Source organism: Aquila chrysaetos, chromosome 11 (assembly GCF_900496995.4).
Source record: "Aquila chrysaetos chrysaetos chromosome 11, bAquChr1.4, whole genome shotgun sequence".
Lineage (NCBI taxonomy): Eukaryota > Metazoa > Chordata > Aves > Accipitriformes > Accipitridae > Aquila > Aquila chrysaetos.
Window position 1 is genome coordinate 9,202,254 of NC_044014.1, and position 21,400 is coordinate 9,223,653.

Here is a 21,400-nt window from a genome sequence, read left to right on the forward strand (position 1 = left end):
TCTAATTCAAAAGTGGCTTTGGAGAAGTGTCTTAAGCACCACATCATTTTTGAAATGGCAGAATATTTTAAAAGCAATCTTGGATTCATTTACTATCAAGAAGAATGAGCACACACGCAAAAGACAAAATGTCAAATTCAAATAAACTACTCATAAGAAATATACAAGAACTTTTGGGAAACATTCTGTTTTAAAAACAAAGTGCAGGTGTTCCTGATTTTTTCGCCCCAGGAAAGATACGGTTTCTATGTCATTTAAAAAAAAAAATAAATAAATAAATCAAGATTTCCAAAACCTGGAAAAAATATCTTAGTTTTTGTCAACCCCGGTTGATAAGACCTATGCACCACGAGAGTTATTAAAACAAACAAACAAAAACAAACAAACAAACAAACAAAAAGAGTGCACCATATGACCTACTGCCGTAATTCGTAATTTTGGTAATCCAGTATGGATTCTGAAAGAAGTGTAGTTTTCTGTAGGAATATTACAGAATATTAATGACTTCTAGCTATGACTGGAATTTACAGAAGAAAATACTCACACACAAAATGTTACCTGGTAGTTTTTAATACATTGTGTTAATAGAATGTATGACAATCTACTATATTACGACAAGGCAGAAAATTGGATATACTATACTACTTGGAAACATATAAAGCTGAATATATCTGGTGTATAGCTCGATATATCCACTATGGAGGAAGAAGATTTATCAGACTAATATTTGGGTTGTATTTCAATGATTCTTTTCTGTTTCTAGGCCTGCATTTAACTGGAATAATTTAATTTGAACTTCTACCACATTTATAACAAAGCCACGTCAGTCGCCATTTCTTTCATTCTTTTTTCCCCAATGAAAGAACTATTGTTTGCTGAACATTCACTGTAATTTATTTTAAGGTCAGTACTTAAATGGCATCTGTGTTACAGAAAATTTCATATGATACAAACACAATAGAGAGAAGAGATTTCTAGGTTGCAGAAATTAATTGTCAAAGGTAAAAGCTGAGGACAGGTATAGAGCATGTATGGGCTCAGATATTTCAGTTAAAAGAATCAACATCCTGTGGCATAACAACTAAGTCTCAAAACAACCTGCAATGTTATCATAACTTTAACTGCATAGAAATACTTGAGAACATTGAGTAGATGATGAAAAACAGGTAGATACAATTCTACAAAACTGAGCACAGAGAAAGCTGTAATCAAAGTTTCCGAAGGGTAAATGTCAAACCATTTATTAAATCATGTACTGAACTATTTTTCAGAAAAGCAACTATTTTCCAAAAAAAACAAGAACAAAACCAATAAACTAATGGTATAGGAAAGGTTTCATGAAAGTCAATGACAAAAAGACAAGAGCATTAAGAAAAAAAACATAATGAATTTTTATCCTTTTTCTACCCTAAAAGCAGGGTTGCAAAATTCATTTAATTTTATACATGTCAGGGTGGCTTGAATACAACAGAAAAAGGTGAAAAAATCCTTAAGTACAATTCAACAATAAATGCATTTTCTTTAAAAAAAATAATAAAAATAATAATGCATATCTTCCCCAAAGAACGGATTTACAGAATTCCCACTTCTGAATCTTAGAGGTATTTTACTTCTATGTGGATGACACTGAACAGCAGTAAAGTTGTTCATCTGTTTAGATGTGCTGTTACCTCTTCTTTTATTCATAAATATAGAGGAGGCAATCTTTCTCTTCAACATGAAGGATTGATTTATATATTTTTTCATTTTTTACAATCATCATTTGTCACCTTCAACGTTACCTTACCTCAAAAAACCTTACCTTTACCAAGTCCAGAAAACAACAAATAATAATAAAGAGAAGGAAAATGAATGAATGACGAGAAGCAAAGTATCAAGAGTGGACGGGAAGAACTTTGTGAACTAGTTTGGTGAAACTCTTCCTGCTATTCTGTACATGACAATTTACAATTAGCCTCCCAAAAGCAGGAGAAAGTAAAAGTAAACCATATGTTCCCCAATTCGCACCAAATCAGAAAAATATCCTCTCTTAAACTTAAGTAACAAGGTGTTATAATTTATCTAAATATTCATCTGAATCAGGGCCCAAATCTGTGATTAAATCAAGACTGTACATAAGAAAGGATAAAATGACCTAAACAAGAACAGGATTAGAAAGTTATTTTGAAGCATCTGTTAAAAAGTAATCGCTGCCCTCATCTCCTTCTGGATCTTGTAAGAACTCATTTCCAGGCCGATTTTTTTTTTTTTTTTTTTAAAGTTAAACCTTCTTTATGAAATCTGATTTATTAAATCTCTTTTAGCATATCTGACTGTTCCTTTACCCTTTAATTCTTATCACTTCTCTGTGAGCAGCCCAACAACATTTCTTCCAGGACGTTTGGACACATTTCTTATGTTAGCATGGCAATCTCACTGCTCTCCCTTTGGCTTCCTGCTGTAATTTAGTATTCCTAAATTTATCATTGCTCTGTGTAACAGTGAGTGAAAGAAAAGTGTTGTGCCAGGTCAAATTTTCAGACCTGATTATAAGTTTGCTTTGATTCTAAATCAGACTCGTGTCACTATTTAAAACAGCTTTTCTAGCTACGTATTTACTCTGACTTCTAGTACTTTGTTCTTTTTTTAAATTGCTGAAAAATTCCTTTTCTTGTAACATAAAAATAATAGATGGAGATGGAGAACTAAAGCTGTAAATCAATCCTTCTGAAGTGATAATCTAATAAACCACTCAGGCTTCACTGTTGAAGTTTAGGATATCATCAGGGCTGTTGGATTGATTTATGCCTTTGTAATCAAGCTTCCCAGCCCCATTATCTAATAAGCTAGATAAAGAATACCACTTACTTTTCAACACATCCATAAAAAAAAAATATAAAGCTCAAAGCATGCAAAGGTTATGCAGCTTAATTTATATTTTATACTTTCTAAAGGTGATTCTTCAGTACAAAAGAAGAAAAGAATAAGGGAGCATTTCTAATATTAAGATATTATTATCTTTCCGCTGGTGAGTACAGATAGGACTGGGCCTATGTTATTTGTTGTTGCCCTATCAGTTATCGTTCCCTGAAAGTACCTTGCATATATGACGGAGAACTTCCTTTTGGTATCAAATTTTGCTAGTTTACATTATAAAAGGTAATATATTACAGATAATTTTCAGTAATACTGTTTATTTTTCACTTACTGCCTTTTCATATTTTGTTTATTTTATGTCATTTGCATGATAATCCAGGATAAGAATGAAAAGGCAAAAAAAATGGTGTTTATGTAAGCATACGTGCTTACATATGGTCAGCCTGCAGAATTCATTATCTCAGGTAGTCAATCTCCAGATTTTTAAACAGAAGTGAAACAATTATTCATCTTAAATAAACAAATCTGCAGCAAGGAAGAATAACAACATAGATAATCACATCAGATTTCACCAATCAACTATAGAATAGGACTTTAACCCCATTTCTGAAACAACATAGTTTTTATAGCCCCCTATTTTTCTTTATGTTAATTGTTAAACTACAATTCAAATATTTACTGTTTTCTAAGCAGCTCTTTAAAATGTTGCATGCAGTACTCTTATCTTCGTAACAGAATAAAAAGAATATATCATTTTCGTTAGCCCATTATTAATACAGAAGCTAGTGTTACAGAAAGCTTTTCTAGCACTGGTTGTACTTGGGACATGGTGAAGCATGAGAACATGGGCTCTTCTGCAACAATTGCAGATACAGAGTTGAGATGGAAAGAAGATACAATATATAAGAAAACCTGCATGACTTCTAGATACCTGCACATACAACTGCAGAAGAATGCAAGTTTGTTGTGACTGAAAGGCTCCCCAAATTGAGGACTCTTTAAGCATGATTTAGCACTGTGTAATTGATGTGCTTAGTCTATGTAATTATCAGCAGTTTCATGAAAAAATAAATGAGAAGTAATGCATTTCTCACTCCCATGTCTTAATACCAAAATATATTTCTTAGTTCTATCTATGCATAATTTTAATCCTTTATGTGCAAACTTCTTTTAACACTCTCAGCAACTACTGAAGCAATTTAAAACTAATAACTTGCAACAAAGTGAAACAAAATGTTTTAACTTTGAAACCAGAAATACAACTATTGCAGCTAAATTTTCATCTATATGTAAAGGTATACAATTGACTGAAAGAGAAAACAGAAAATGAAAACAGCAGTAAGAAGGTGCATATTACTTCTATTAGGGACCCTAAGAGGAGAAGAAAAGCAATCTTTCCATCACCAGGAGATTTCTAACAAATAGTGTCACCAGTACCCATCTGACCTAGCATTTCCTTATTGCTGTACAAAAACTGTTTTTTCTTCCCCTTTATTAGTGAATAAAATGAATAAGTATCACAAGCCAAAGCTGATAGATATATCTGTCAACAGGGTTTTCATCAAAACGTAGCTTCATTTGCTTTTACTTATTTGTAAGATTTTGAAAATAGATTTAAAATTAAAAATAGAACACTGTATTTTGTGCAAGTTGAGTACTGAGCAATCCATATCAAGCAACATAAACAGGCACTATTTTAATTTCAGACTTGGCTATGTGTTGATAGCTTATAGAGAGCTATGAGCTGTCACACTGGTATTTTCTTTTCCCACCACTACCTATATACTTGTACTAGCTAAACGACAAATTGATTAAACCAGATATTCATTTCAGCTCTAACAACTCTTGTACCAATTACTAATTACCATACTAATGGCCTATCAGATGTAAAATATAAGCCCAGATCTACACTGCGCAATGGATAATATCTTAGCTGAGGGTTAAGATCTGAAAATATTGAAGCAATTTTCAAGAGCTTTGAAAAGTCACAACCACTGTAGATCTATTAAGAAGAAATCAAGATTCACAGAATCTATTTCACTGAATTCACAATTCATTTCATTAAAAAGAATCAAATGTTTGGATTACTATATACATTAAACTTGCACACTGGAAATAAGGAAAATGTGGACGTTCAGGACAGGTCTACCTTAGAAAACTGCTTTCCCTTGAAATAAAAACTTTCATGCAGAACCATTCTCATTTCATAAGACAAAACAGTAGGCCTGAGCAAATATTTATCATCAATATATTCTTCCTGCTTTAAACAGTTCTACATTCAATACAAATTAATTCATGCAAATCATGATTGAACTAGGTGTAGAAGTAAATCCACTGCAATGTATTGACTTGGATAGCACAAGCCCTGACAACAGACACACAAAGGTAGTCCCTTGAGCCTTGCTCAGTCCTGGTCAAAATTATCTAATCAGTTTGCTGGATTAAGCAGCACCAGCAACACAACCACTTTAAAGCTACCAAACGCTTGCCCTAGTATTACAAAACTGTTTTCGACAAACAACTCTATAATAGCCAATATTTTCAGTTACCTGTCAATTAATAAAATCAGTATCACCTTCAAATCATTCAACCTGATGTTTTTTTAAAATGGCAAACTTAATACAGATTCTATTGAAAAATACTATTTTCATTGTAAATGCTCCTTGAACACATTCTCTGCACAGCTTAAAAAGGAGAACCTGGAGCATATAAGAGGTGTGTGCTACATCAGTTACACTTACGAAAGAAATATATGTTGTGATGGTTAAATTCCAGCTCACCTCCCATTAGGTATATATTTTGAATTTTCCACATGTTAAAATAGTAAGAGAAATAGTTATTTTGACAGGCAATATCCTATATGTTTTTATTTTATTTGTAAAATGGCCTAATAGTTCAAGAGACAACTTCACTGAAGTAATTTCTATATATACTTCCTACTGAATTTAATTACAAAGCTATTTTATAGTTAAAACTAAATCCATTTTAATAAAGTTCAGACTACCTTTAATCAAGTATCTCAGAAAATGATGGATATTAACAATATACAGACATACTAACTATAGAACAGGTCAAATAATTGCTTACTCATTCCTGTTTAAAAGGATTTTTCTTTACATTAAAAAATTTAAAAAAAATATTTTCAGTCATTTAAAAAGCATAAATGCTATTCATCATTTACTGAGAATCAATGCTTTGTGCCTCAGTGAATGCTGTCATTTCAGGAAGAAACAGCCTTCTTTAAAAAAAAAAAAAAAAAAAAAAAAAAAAAAAACCACAAAAGGTGTTTTGGGGAACATCCAATACTATTTAATAAGCTCAGCATAGAATCTTCCCTGTCACAAACCTCAAAAAAAGTCAGAATTTACATGAACATGCAAAATTAACAGCTGGGGTTCCTTTGAAATCATCTCATTTTTACAGATCAGTTTCAAATGAGAAGAAACCACATCATTTGTATCAAAACTCAATATACCTGTGGCCCACAACAATTTTTACTTGTTTTGCTCACAACTGGAGTTTCTGTTACAGAGTATTTAAAGCCTAACAGTACTTAATGAAATACCAGTTTTGCACATTCAAATCAATGTCTGTATTTAAATCATACTGCTTTTTATAATATAACTCTATTCTCTTTAAACTTCAGCCATCCAAACCTCATTTCTGTTGATAATCGTTTAATGAAAATGGATCAATTCTCCTTTCTCTCTAATAACATACTGTAAAAAAATCTTGCTAGCTCCCCAGTACAATGCTACCATGAATGATTCAGGGGAAAGAATTTCATAAAGGTTTTTTACTAGACTATTTTTAAGTGTTTCTACCAGAAAATGTTAAGTATCTATTTTATGCTTGGTAGAAACCACAGGAGAAAAGTGAAGCTGTACAAAGAAGATCATAAACAATTAATGTACCTCCAGACATAGTAATCAAAATAGTCTACCAGCATCTGCTACTTAACATCTCGTGTTCGTGCCCATTTGTAAGTAACGAGCAGCTGCATTGCACTGGGGCAAGAAGCAGCTGGTTAATCCAAAGTGCTTGTGGGGCACAGCAAGCCAACAAGGTCGACAACAGCAGGACATCCTGTGACCGAGCTGCACACCCAGCACAACATCTCACCTCGCAATGGAGAAGTGGGATTCCTGGGAAGTCAAGGCAGGGGGGAGGTTTCTTGGAAATATTCACAAACCTTTCACTCCTTGTCAGGTGAGCAGTATGTGCTTAACGACTCTTTGCCACATGAATATTTGGGTGTATGGCTCCTAGAATCCAACAGATATTCTGCCTTGTCTCCCAATTGCCTTCTTGTTGTTGCTGTTATCATTGTCATCATTCTAAGTATGTTCTTCAGTCACAATTTTGAAAATTTTTATTTATTTATCTTACCCTAAACTGAAAACTAATGAAAAGAACCTGCTTGTTTTTGAAACACCTGAAAACTGGTGGCTTTAGACATCCAAAACTGTTGGGGTTTTTTTTAAATACAGTTTTGATTAAGGTGGCAACAATATTCCTGTAAGCCTTTCTTTTGCCTTCTTTTCCTTCTTGTCTCCTCTCCCTACAGCTGACAAACTGCCTTTGTCTAAGATGTTGATATGGACTATGAGCAACAGCAAAGATGAGGGCAGCTCAGGAAACTCTTTGGCTCTCCTCCTCAGCTCTTTTCCAGCACAAAGGACCAATAATGATACATAAAATTTTTATAAACCATTTTTAAGGCTGATCTGTATCTTACATAGTAGCCAAAAGAAGGCTTTGGTTACTAAAGGTTGGTTACCGCCAAAGGTCGGTCTTAGGAAGACCAAAATATTAAAATAATTCTGATAGCATTGATTTCTCAAATGCATACATATACTAAAGCTGACCAGTGTTTGTGTTTCATGAAAGCAAAAATAATCCTATATGTCAAATTCTTTGTTCTAGAGAAAGAGTCCATGAAAAACTCTACTAGCAACATTAGTTTTCTGCAAGATGCTCCCCTTGAAAATGTTTTGTTCTCTATATCATTTGTAGGAGTGTTTACTCTTAAACTTTGAAAAAAAATTCTCATTAAATATTCCCCTTCCACAAAGGAAATATCCCTTTCCTCCCTTCTGCTCCATAGTTAATTGTCCGAAGCTGCCTCTGGTAGCAGCAGTCAGCAATAATAATAGTGATGCAGTGGGTTGTTACTATAACATAGCATACATCGAATATAATCCGTTACAATATGGCAGTATATACTAGAATTTTTAAAAAGAGCTCCCTCAAATATCTCGTTTTGTCAGTCACAACTCAGCTGAAGGTTTTTTTTCTGATGACAGCAGGATGAGTAGCCAGAAAAGCCAGCAATTACTTTATTTTCCTTCTATACAGAGAAACCCTTATCTTTAACCAAAGCAGTAGGAAGACCCAAACAACTTCATGCTCCACTGGAAATCTGTGTTATTTTTTCTCCCCTGCCTGCAGCAAATATTCTAACTCTTAAAAATTGAAGTGGGGGTTTAGGTTAGGAAGAGATGGAGGATTAAGTATTGTCGTCTGAGATTTAGAAAAAAATAAGCTATCTTTTTAACTCTTAAAAAACAGTCTGCGGGAGTTAAATTTATGGCATAAAGTCTGTAAAGAAAGATTTAACAGACTTCAAAGAGGGACAACTACCTAGGGAGAAGACTCCAACTTCACTGTCTCCTTAAGAGGGATGCAATGGAACAAAGAAAGCATCAAAACTGAATGATCAGAGCCCAAATCCACAAAGAGATATATGTGCTGTAATGCTTCTTATTGCACCACCAAATTGTTAGATGCCCAGTTGCTCGAGTAGAATTCCCAAACGCAGAACAACTGCCACAACTGCCTGCACAGCAAACAGGCTGCAGTTAGGTACCTGCAGACAACACAGTTGGAGAGTTTCTTAGCTACCCATACACTCACCTAGATGTCTTTCGTACAACTGGGAGTTACAGATCAAAACCATTTACTGGACTTAGGTGTGTATACAGTTTCTCTGGACAGAAATAGCTGGATCAGAATAATTCACTAGGCAGGTGTGAGACATACAGGACATGAGGGGACAAGCTGTTACTATCTGAAAAAGAGCTGGAATCTGACAGCAGGTACAGTGAATAGTGAATATTTAAAATGTAAAATGGTCAGGTCAGGCACACAGTGCCAGGCTATATTGAGGCACAGAAGTTCATTAATGAAGGAGTAGTAAAGAGTACTGTACTAGAGTAATTCACAGATGTTATCCTATACATGACAATTTAGGATCTGTGAGATTTATTATGCCTCCTGTGAACAGTTTATAAAATAACAGTTTATCATCCAACCACAGCAGCATGAAAAGAACAGAATAATTATATTAATGGTTAACAGAGTTAGTGACCATGATACTCAAACTGGATGCATTTATGATTTGTGGGGACCCCAGCATCTTATCTGAACAGAAAGAACAGCCTGTGGGGGTATTTAGGTCATGCAGATTAGGAAATACAACTGGCTGGTAGAATTGCATGTTGAAAAGAAGCTGGTCTCCACTGTCAGCAACCTCCTACAAGTTTTTTCTGGAATCTGAACAACACTTTATGTTGGCTGTCTTACAAGAAATGCTCCAGTCTCCTTTTACATCTTCTCAAAGAAGCAGTGCCAAGAAGTGGTGTAACTGCACGCACCTCTCCCACTGGGCTGGTTGCTTTACAAGCAGTGTTGTTCATACTGATTTTTGGCTTATGTTACTTTTCATAAGCCTTAGCGGCACTAGCTCTTAACTGCAGTTCTAGTCCTGGCCACAGGGAAACATTCCCAGGTGCCTTCATTGCACACCCTAAAGGGTGCAATGCTGCACAGCCCCCACAGCATTTTCAACAGCTTGAACTGGGGAAAAAAAACCCTCAAATTTTAAGTCTTTGCAACCTACTGTGACCCTGCCTGAGACTAAGGTGAAGCATTGTGCTACACAGATACGTGCAATTCTACTTTAAAGTTAGCCCTAGGCAAAATGTAAAGCCAACCCAAGCCACAAGGCCCTTCGCTCCCTCCTTAGCTGTACAGAAACAGCCTCAAAACCTCCCAAATGCTTTCTAACAACAAGCACAGAAGCCAAGGCCACAACTTTGCTGGATAACAAAAAATCAGCCTCAATAATAAAGCCGTTTTATGGCAGTCATAACCTCCCTTCCTCTCCTCTTCCCAGTAACTCTTCCATGTGGCACAGGCTATCCATGTTTCTCTTATTCCTGTATGAGAGCACCCATTAGCATCACTCCCCATTCCTAAATTCATCCCAGTCCAGACTCAATACATACCTATTAAAGGCAGAATAATTGTCTTCAGCTTATATTTAGCTTTAAATCTTTATGGGTCTACTTCAGACCTAAGGAACTTGCAAACTTGTCTATTCTTCTCAGCTTTGCTACTCCATTATAATAAAAATAATATGTAGAAGCATTACCTTACCCATATATCCTTAGCCAATAGGGACTACAGCAACACTTGGCACTAAAAATTACTAGCATTTCTTATAAGAAGGGATTTGTTTCCTGAGCACTGGAATTAAAAACAGGTCTCACTGGCATGTCATCTGTGAAAGACTTAGACAACCTGCCCTGTTCCACTGTTTCACTGATGTATACTGCACTAAGCAAACCAGATTATTCAGATGCCAATCACTGAATGGCACAGCCATGGCACAGGAGGAACAATTTTTAAAAACAAGATATTTTGATTCACTTATTTTGAAAGAAAAATCCAGCACCATATCTTTTTCAAATAGGAAACAAAAAGGATATTACTTAATTAAATCTATATCCAGCATGAATGCTAACATAAACCAGTTGGGCACAAGAGACAGGTACACTGCTTGCATTCCTATTTTACTGCTAGGAGTATCTGGAAAGTTGTAAAGAAAGTCTGTTTTGCTCTGCAGTTTGTATTTTTGGAGGTAGCCTGGAGAGGAAATAATGAATATAAAAAACCTTAGAGAACAACTGAAGCCCAGTGGTGAGTAGATTCTGCTCTGTTGAGCTTGCCAAACCAAAAGACATACTTATATATGTGCATACAGACATTTATGGAAGAGCCTAACCTAGAAGCCAAAAGCAAAATTACTTTATTCTCATGAAAGAGAAACCCTCATGCTCAAACTGTTCCCCATTTTCCAGACAATTAGTACTGAACTCGGAAAGATAAAAGGCATATTTCATCGGAACAGAACACCTAAGAAAATTACATGTACCATTTTTAATTCAGCTCTTGGCAAGAGACATCTTGCTAACGTAACTAGTTTTACATTGCAGTATCAATATTGCAGTGTTCTCCAGATTTAACACATTCACAGCTGACCCACAATAAAGTACCAATATACAAAGCTCTTGGCTAAGTGCTTGCAGCTGCTCCCTTAGCCACTAGCTCATTCTTATTTCTTCACTAAGAATACTGCCTTCGAGGAACAATACAGGACATTCAAACTCCAGTTCTTCTCCATTTTTACAAAGCTGAGCAATTTCCTGAATAAAATGTAAGTTTGCAATGTAACAATGCTTACAAAAAGCATTGTTTCACATTTACGGAAAGCCGACAACTCTGAAAGATCCCAGAGAGCTTCATGAACTTTACATATCATATACTGAATATACTGAAGAGAAGGTGATCCTACTGCAGCTCAATTAAAAAAAAAAAAAGGGGGGGGGGGGGCTGATAGTGACATACAATACTGCCAAAACCCCCTTAAAATACTGCACAAAGCCTGTTCCAAATCACAAACTTAGTTTTTAATCTAAAATTAGAAGAAAAAGAATCTCAAATGTTTCAAATTCCTGGTATTTGCCTTCTGAGTGTTTAAGCCATTAGAGTGCATTTGGGTCATGTTCTGAAGCTTTGATATTAGACATATTGTTTAAATGAAAGCTGCAATTTAAGCAAAAATGATTGATGCCAGAAATATGAATTAAAGAAAAAAAGAAGTAACTCAAGTCCTTGATAGATCTAGCAATAATTACTACATGTAGAGCAGAAAATTAGTACATTTAAAACATGTATTTAGTGTTGAAGTGGGAGTTTTATTTTATTGTTCTCAGCAACCTAAGGATCTAGCTCTTGGAGAACTAGCTCAGGGCTTGAACCTATCCTCACAGAAGCAAGCTAAGTTTTTCGGGCAGTTAAATAAGAACAGAGTCAGTCACTAAATCCACCTACATCTACATGCCAGATTTTGCTGGAATTCTCCTTGAAACATCATAGCTAATGGGGTAACATGCATAAGCACATCAAAATTTTCTGTTAAATGGAAAACTCAAGGACTAGACTCAGCCTGCACAAGGAGAAAACACCTCATGTCAAACACAACCAAATATGTAAAACTAACAGTGGAATATGACCACATGACAGAAAAAGGAAAAAAATCTTGAAAAAAGAAAAAATTGAAATACAGTTTCCTCTAGTATTTTAAAAAATTAAATATTATACTTTTAGCTTCACTTTAGAAAAGCATAGATCATCATAGTGACTAGTCTTAAATGGATTCTACCCTCTATCAGGAAAAGTAACTTTTTCAATAGAAGAAACTTTTTTATTAAACTTTCAGCAACTCGAATCTTGCCGGCTTGTTTTTGTTTGTTTGGGGGGATGGGGGGGGGGGATGTCTTTCATAAAGGAAGTTCTAATAAAGTGAATTTGTTATATGATTGCTGTCAATTTTTCCCCTACTGGAAAGCAGAAAGTGAAGCTCTGAGAGGAAACAACAAGGAACAGATTTACTCTGCTATCAGCAAATAAAGGTGCAGTGATATCAATAGAGAGGTGAATTTGACTCACAACCCAGTATATTTTTACCTGCCTTTCTTACCTGCTCTTACCTCTGGTAAGAGGAATTGTACCATTCTGTGGAAGGGAATTATACAGAAGACAACAGCTGGATATTTTTAAATCTTATTCTTATGTAAATCAGACTATCAATAAGTGCTTATTATTTATGCACAGATTCTTACATTATTAAACAGCTTTTTAAAGCCTGCATACAGTGAAGATTTTACCAAATAAACAGGGTATATTTTTGTAAATAAAACAGTATTTCTTTCACCTCTTCAGAAGAAATAATGGTATGTCTAAGAAATGAATAGTCTGAATATTTATTAGAATTAAAATGAGCGAAATATTACTTTTTCATTCCAGAATACCCTGGATCTACACATTTTATACACTTACATTTATCCTTCTTACAGCTACATAAAATATACTATGAAATATTATATTAAAAATAAGGATTCCCCCCCCCCCCCCAATATTTTATTTCCACCTAGCAGTTCTTCATTACAGAATTCTTGAAGCCCAGTTTTTGCCCAGTTCTTACATGCTTATGTGGTAGTTTGGGGGTTTTTTTTGCACCACAGTAGACATTCTCAACATTTTAATGTTTCCAGTTAGGTAAAATAATTATTATTCTGATTTATACCTGGGAACTTAGATACACTAAAATTATATCTAACCTGCCCATCATTCAAAGATACAGTCTCAATACCAACCAGGCAGGTCCAACAGCCTAAAATCTGCCACAGTGGAAAGTACTTAACAAGAGAGATTGATTTCCTTCCCCCAAAACTACAGCAATGGTTGTAACTGGGAAGTACGGCGCAATAAATGTTACAATACATCCAGTAAAACCTGACAATTTGAAAAATTCACCATGAAACCCTATTTCCACCCAGCATTCGTAACCCTCTAACCCTTCCAGATGCTCATAATATGTCCAGATTTACACAGATGTACAAGGGATGACAAAAGCTACAGACACATCTCCAGGTGAAGGCTGTCCATTGGAAGAGCCCAGACATACTGAAACTTCTCAAAGAATGATTTAACTACTCAGTTAATTCTATAATTTTCATATTTTTCTTCCTTGCATCCAGTAGAAGTTCTCTCATTTAATATCAAAATTTGAACTTTGAAGCACCCCCTTAGTATATTCCTTACACTTCCATAGGCCTATTCCTGAAAAGTTATCTGTGTATATAATCCTGCATATTGATACACTGAAATCTATAGAAATTTTAAAACCTCTGTAGACAAAATTCTATGAGGGAATAAAATGAGCAGCTAGCAAATCAAATATTATAGAAAATTAAATAAAATTATTTTAAAGTAACAGTTTTCACCTAAAAATATGTTTTAAGTCAATAGGATTTTCCTATTACTATCAATGGCTAATTTCATTATTAAAATTAAGGGGGGGCGGGGGGGGGCCTAAGTATTTTTCTTTGTATCTAGTTTTATTGTTTTACAGTCTAGTTACTTTGAATATTCAAAGCATTCTAATCAGTTCCTCCTGATTAGGAGAGTATTACAGGTTTTTACCAACTGAAACTACCTATTTAAAGGAAACAAAAATATTTCTTTTGGAAAAAAAATGTTATCATGTGTCATTAAAGAAACATTGTAAAATAGAATGTAAATGTATGCTCAAAGCTGCCTTAGAATACTAATTTTGATTTTAAATGTCACTGTGCTTCATGCTATCCAACAGTAAAATTCAGAAAATAATATAACTAAGAAATGGGTATACTAAAAAAATTATAGATAAATAAGAAAAAAAATAAAGAAGATCCTCCATAAAAATGCAAATAACTAGCTGTTTTTAACCTAGGGAGGGAAAAAGAAAAAAAAAAAAAAAAAGCTTTGTAAAGTTTCCTTCATTTCCTAAAAACTCTGCCCCCAAGGCATGGTGTGTACTTCACATGAGGAGCAGATATGAAAGCATCAGAGGGAAGGAGGAAGAGATGGAGGGAGGGAAAGAGAGATAACATACAACCCAGCAGCTATGAATTTCTAGTCAATAGGATTCTTGACAGGAATATAAATCTAACTTTCACACCAAACAACTAGAGTTTGGAATTTTCACAGAAATCCTTATTTTAGAAATCACAGGGTTATAGGTTTGCTGCTGAGATTGCACAACAGCCTATCTAACAAGTGAAAAAAAAAAATTTATCCAGAGCTATGGAGAACAGTATTCACACTTGGAATCAAGTTCCAAATTATTTATACAAAATATAATAAAGTAATAAATACAAGCAAAGCATTTAGCTGATTTAAAATAATCCTTATCTTCTAGATAATGACTGTATATATATTTTGACAATATAATATGATACTTTCAAAACAGGTTTTGAGTGTAAGGATGATTTTTACAGAGGAAATCGTTTTCTATTTTTTTTAAACATAATACAGATCTGATCAAGTTCGCATTCTTCATATGAAGTTTACAAATTAGATGGCAGTATGGGACTGGATTCAGTGATTCACGAGTGACCTATTTTTTAATGTTCTTCATCTCCTGACGTTCTCAGGGAAATAATTAAAAAACAACATTTGGCGGAAACTTCCACACATCAATGGATCACTCTCCCAAACCAAGCATCATAGTAAAATGACAAATCCTAAGCGTATCGTCTGATGACATGTACTAAAACTCTAAATCTGTGGTTATCAGCTTTCCTCAGGATATCCAGTGATCTTAACAATGAGTGTCTAGTACTGAAATTTTATCCTAGATACTCTCCTAATACGTTCAAAGTGTCTATAACTGGAACTGGTCTCTTTCTACATGTGTTGTCATAAACTAGATAGTCTACATAGCCTTTTTTTAATTTTTTTTTTAAAGACCAGAATTAGGAAAGGATTTAAGAGCAGAAATTCAATTTTTATGCTAATATTTGTGCCTCTGAACCCAACAGATGTGAAGCTCACAATCTGAAATGCGATCACAGCCAAAAACAATTTGAAAATTGCTCTGCAGAGTTTATTTCATCCAAAAGAAACCATTTGGAATACCAAATGCTTTAATACCATAGCTTGCCCTGTGTAAGCCTTTGGTCTATGTAAGAATCTAGGAAGGGGAATGTATTACATGTGACAAAACCAGGGATTTTCAGTCTGAAATTGCAATTTTAAGTTTACTTTTGAAAAGTCAAAATTCAGATTTCTGTTTTCTCCATTTTGTGGAATTGCTGTAACTCTTCACCAGGACAGGAAAATCCACCACCAGGACACCTTTTCTCTTCTAGTTCAGTAAATGGGATAAAAGAATCTTTTATGACAGACAAACTCAGGACAGCAGACTGATAAGGCTGAGCAGCACAACCGACCATATGAGACAAAAGTTCCAAATCAGAGTAGAGAAAACAATGATGAAACAGACACAAGACAAATGGAAAGCAATAGCAAAATAGGTATGTGAAATACAGACTGGGGAAAAGCTCTATAAAGAGTGCCTTAGGCTGAATGGTAGTTGCTGGAGGACTGGAGTTATGAACAAACTGTTTCCTGTAGTTCCAGTGTTATGATGTACAGAGGAGTGGATTTCTGCCCCCCCCCCCCCCCCCCCCCCCCCAACACCCCACTCTCTGTAAATAGGTAGAATGGCATCAACGTATGTCCATAGCACACTGGTAATCAAACCACTCGTTAACATCTAGAACTGATTAAGTGTTTGGACATAAAAAGAGGAAAAAATAACTTCTCGGTTAAGACTTAATTCAGAGTTTAAAGATATCATCACTCTTCAGCTTTTGTCATGATAAAAATTCATCATTTAGTCCTAATCATGGTTTCCCATCTCAGCGTGAGAGCCTCCAATGAGCTAGACAAAAGGTCCTAGCAGTACTACTGAAACTGTACCTGCCAGCACAGCTCTTTCTCACGAATATACACATAGCCTCTGCAGCAGATATTTTTGTTTCTTGACTATTTATCAAGCAAAGCGTTAAGGGTAGGATTCAAGCCAGGTCATTAAGTGTATCAAAGGTGAATTCACAAATCCTGTGAAAGAATATGCCTTGTGGCAGGCAGAACATAACCTTCTGGCACTTCTCCCTGCTGGAGAGGAGTAAGCTGTATTTATGCCTTTTCCACAGTTCCAACCAACACTTCTAAGACAATTTTGGGGCCAGATACTATTGAAAATAAATACAACTGTGAAAAGAATAAGGTTCCTATTGGATAATGCAGTGTACAGGAGAGAATGAACTGAAACATTTAAATATAAGGCTATTCATAGTTAACTTTAATGTGTTATTTCTCCTACTTGACAAGTTACTCCACTTCAGTAGTTCTTCGTTCTTAGTCCTCCCATTTGTTATGCTTTATCTTAAGTTGCAAGGTCTTCCTCTAAACAAACCTGATAAGCTATTCCAGTGCAAAACAAGATACACTAATTGTACTTTCCATGACAGGTCTACACATTCCTCTGTTCTGTAATGATATGGGAAAAAGTCTAAAACATTGTGGACCTTAATGTGTTTCTAAAACTCTAAAAATCTAATCACTGTAGATTCTGATCAAGATATGTGACAAACGTACTGAATATAATTACCAATTTCTCAGATATTTTTTACTTACAGTAATTTTAAAAAATCCTAAAAAAAACAAAGACAACTACAGCTAATTCTCCAGTGACGTCTTTTTATGGGATACTTTTTAAAATCTGGAGCGTCTGCAAAGTATTATTAATATTTGTGATGTAATTCTTTAACAAAAGACTAAGTAAAACTGAAATTTCCTAAGAAATGTAGGGAAGGCTAGATTCATCACTAAAACATTGTCAGGTCAATCACAAAATCCAAGAACAAAAGCAAAACAAAACCAGGAAAAAGTGATTAGGCATGAACTGCAATAACTTTGGGCTACATTTAATTGTACTCACAGTTGACACTGGTCTCCTTTGATTCCCTTAGTTGTGCAGAAACATTTTCCTGTTTGCATGTGACAAATATTTGCATGTCCACTGCACGTGCAAGCTATAAAATCAAGAAGGAAAAGTGAGATTTCGTCACCCATATTTTACTTTATAACTAAAAGAATTTTCATGGATTTTAATACTTCATCCTGAATACAATTCCTACAAGCTGTATTAAAAAAAAATATATATATATTACTACTTAAATTATAAGCTGCTTTGAGGAACATTTCACTAGCACATAATTTAGTTTATTTTCTGTAGAGTTAAGAACTATGCATGTGTCATTTGGGGCTCTGCTCCACACCTTAACAGCAGTTTGAGAATAGCCATTAAAGTCTACCATTTCAATGTGCAATACAGGAAATTACTAACAATACATCTTTTCTATACAAGGTGAAATTCTGACCAATGGCAAAAGCAATGGCAAAACTCCATTAGTTTCAAATATCTAATTAAAGAAAGTATTATTGCAGATGTTTGGTAAAATGTCTAATATAATTGGAACTCTTGCTTTTGACAAAAGCGAACAAAAAGAAAACTTTGAAACCATTTGAACAAAGACGGAGTTAATACTACAATTATGGTCCACAGCAAGAATATTCTGGAAGCAAAAAACAGGCACCTTTAAAAGCTCCTGAAATTTGAACTGGAGGAGAATCACAGAAACATCATCATCACTCCTATTTAAACTCAGTGCCTAAAGGAAATCTTTCCACAGTGGTCTGCTCACAGCCACTCTTGCTGCCTGATTGATTCTCACCTCAAAACAAACCTTCTTGTTCCCAGTTCCTGACCTTTTTTTTTTGCTTCTCCTTCCCATGTCTATACGAATGCCTACCTTGTTTAGACAGGCCTCCCTCTTTTCTAACCAAAGCTTAATAACTTCCCTCTGGTAAATGCGTCAATAAGTTCCCACCTCATACTGGAATAACTACCTACTAATATTCACACTACATTTAAAGTCTTTCTTTAATACAAAATAACTCTGAACCCACCTTGATGTTCATACTATGCTTTCGCTGAAGTTTTATCTTAGTCGTAATTAAAAGATTTAATATGTGGGCTCCTGCTTGGGAACAGATACGATACTAAGTGGTGACGTGTATATAATAAAAGTTTATTTTCCACTTTATAATCCTAATATTGAATTTCTATCAGAGGGATTGAGTTTTAATGTTCCTATTCTACTGATAACGAATAACACACAATGAATACTTCTGTGACAGTGTCCCATACCATATACACTCTAACCTCTCTGCCCCAGCCTAAGACAAATAGGGAAAAAGGTAATGTAACAGCCAGACTAGAACCACAATTAAACCTAAGATATTATTGACAGAATATTTCAAAGTCAGGTATTCTATGGTTTGTTCAGCCTTCAGAACTTGTTACATAGACAGCTGAAGCGGAAGGAGCGATTCTTACTAAAGAGGTACGTACTAGAGATTCAAACTGTCTGCAACAAACACATACCAGAAATTCCTACACAGCATATAGTTATGCTTGACATTCTTCTCTTTCATAATATGGCTTGTAACAACATTTCTGAAAAACACCTACAGTTACCACAGAGTGCTAAATTTTGTCATTTTGCTATGATCCTGACACTCTACAATAAATGTTCATTGAAGTGCTACTACTATATAATCACTTACGTTTTCCTAAATCCATTCACGTTTTCCCCTCCACATTTAAGAAATGATTATTTAGGCACTTTAAGCTGGAAAAGCCTCTTCTCAAAAGTTAATTTTAAATGTGTAAATCTTTGCTATACTTTCAGTGAAAAACAAAGGAATATATTCTTAACAGCTTACTCAGCTTATGGTTAAATGTTCTTAACAGTGATGCACCATTACAAGACAACACAAAAGTTATAAAGGAACTAAAAGGCTGAATTCCAAATCATATTCCAAAAGCTGTCAATATATTGACAAATACAGAAGCTATTGCCAACCAACCTTAATTGATTACTCCCACAGTTATTGCTCACTTAATAGGAAGATCACAAATGTGAAAGTGGACTTCCTTTACTTGAGTAGCTTTTATTTAGTAAAAGTATTTAAACACTAAGTTATAAAAGCCTTTGGACACTATGCATCTTTATCATCTTCTTGAAAAAAAAGGCAGGGGGTAAGATGGATTACACAGTAAAAGTAACAGACGTAGCCATATGAGACTTTGTGGAAGGGCAAAACCGTTTCCTTTGGCAGCTCAGACATGACTTGTATACCCAGTCCATGGAATTACTGGTAAATCAAACTTCTCAGCACCAGTTATCCCTGGGGACATCTAAATCAAATCAACACCTATATAGTGCACTTTAGTGTACTATATGCTTACTCACACAGCAATCCACAGATGAACTCCTCTCCAATCAGCCAGATATCTCCTTCCATTTAAACTGCACCAAATTTTAGTCACTGCACTCTGTCTTTGGAGTTTCCTGGATTTATACTGGAAAATCATTAAATAAGATAAACATCTGATGGTATTTTCCCATGGACTTATGTCTAAATTTTGACCTGTGTGTATTCATAGCACACACAAATACAGGATACATTCATAGTTTGGTCTCTCTCAACAAAAACACCAACATGGCTGCTCTACCTCACCTGCATTTTCACAACAGATATGAAGCTTCAATAGCGCTAAGATCAGTATGGTATGGTTGGAAAAGGAGAAGGGAGTTCAGAAGACTAAGAACCTTGCATTTTGGATTCCTCGTCAATGAAAAAGCTGGTTCTGACAAGTCTAGCAGCTCATTTTCTTCTATTAAAAGATGAAGAGAAATTACTCTCATTGATCAAGTTGCTAGTAATTTAACTGTTCCCTGGACAATACCTTGAAAAAGGACATCAGGAGCTAATCACTTCTATATTATTTTTAAAATCTCATCTGGACAAATTTTATTTAACAGCAGTGAATATGCATATTTTAATTAATCTCAGGCTTGCAAGTCTGTGATGAAAAATGGATTCCTAACCAATCTGTGGACCTCTATTTGGGGAGTAACTCAAAAAACAAAATACGTATCAGCCATCCCTGCTATTACTGAAGCAAATGTGAATATATGTTATCAAACAAATGCAACGGCAGAAGCAGGACAGTATTAGAGTACATTCAGTGGAAAAAATTTTAGATGCCATTATCTTTGTGCCTCACTGCAGGTTTTTTCCATTGGCCTATTTCCGAATAACACAAAAGAAATTACAAGCTTTGAATATGAAGTATGGTTACTAATGAATAAACTGCAACTTAAAGGTACCTTTGATTGCAAGGTAACAGAAGATTTACATTCTTCAGTTACCTCAGTATTTCCATATTTTCTTTAATATTTTCTACTTGTTTTTCTCTGCTTAACCATTCTCAGTGAACGGTTTCTCTTCTTATAGTACTGTAAGTAGACACTTAAAACTGTATCTAGAGTAGTATCCTTTGCAGTCTAATGCTAGTAGAAATATGTTAAATCTTGGAATCAGTTTTAAAAGCATATTTTGTACCAATCATTCTCAGCTGGTAGAAGTCAGCACAAGAGAAGCAATTTATATTTTCCTTTTTTTTTTTTTTTTTTTTTTGAGGTCCCACCCCTCTCCACCCCCATGCATTTGTTTTCAAGGAATCAGGCTTAAGTTCCAGCAGCAGCCACTGCAGCTAAAGCCTGTATTAAGTAACTTTGTTTTTCTTCCAAAAAAAGAACAGTTATTATCTTTAATGTTGATCTAAAGAAATGCTTAACATGATTTTTCTTTGTAAGAACACCCTAAAGCTGACGGAAAAGGAGATAAGAGTTAAGAGTTAAAACAAAAGCTATGCTTAATACTTCACATTTTA

At 34.8% G+C, this 21,400-nt stretch overlaps 1 protein-coding gene across 4 annotated transcripts in view; it reads right to left on the minus strand.

Moving 5' to 3' along the window:
* ATRNL1 (attractin like 1) overlaps positions 1-21,400 on the minus strand; it is a 539,891-nt gene that overhangs the window by 347,366 nt on the left and 171,125 nt on the right. For all 4 annotated transcript variants that reach the window (XM_030030646.1, XM_030030645.1, XM_030030649.2 and 1 more), the window contains exon 20: positions 17,534-17,627. In XM_030030646.1, the coding sequence (XP_029886506.1) occupies positions 17,534-17,627 (94 nt within the window). The remainder of the gene's footprint in view (positions 1-17,533; positions 17,628-21,400) is intronic.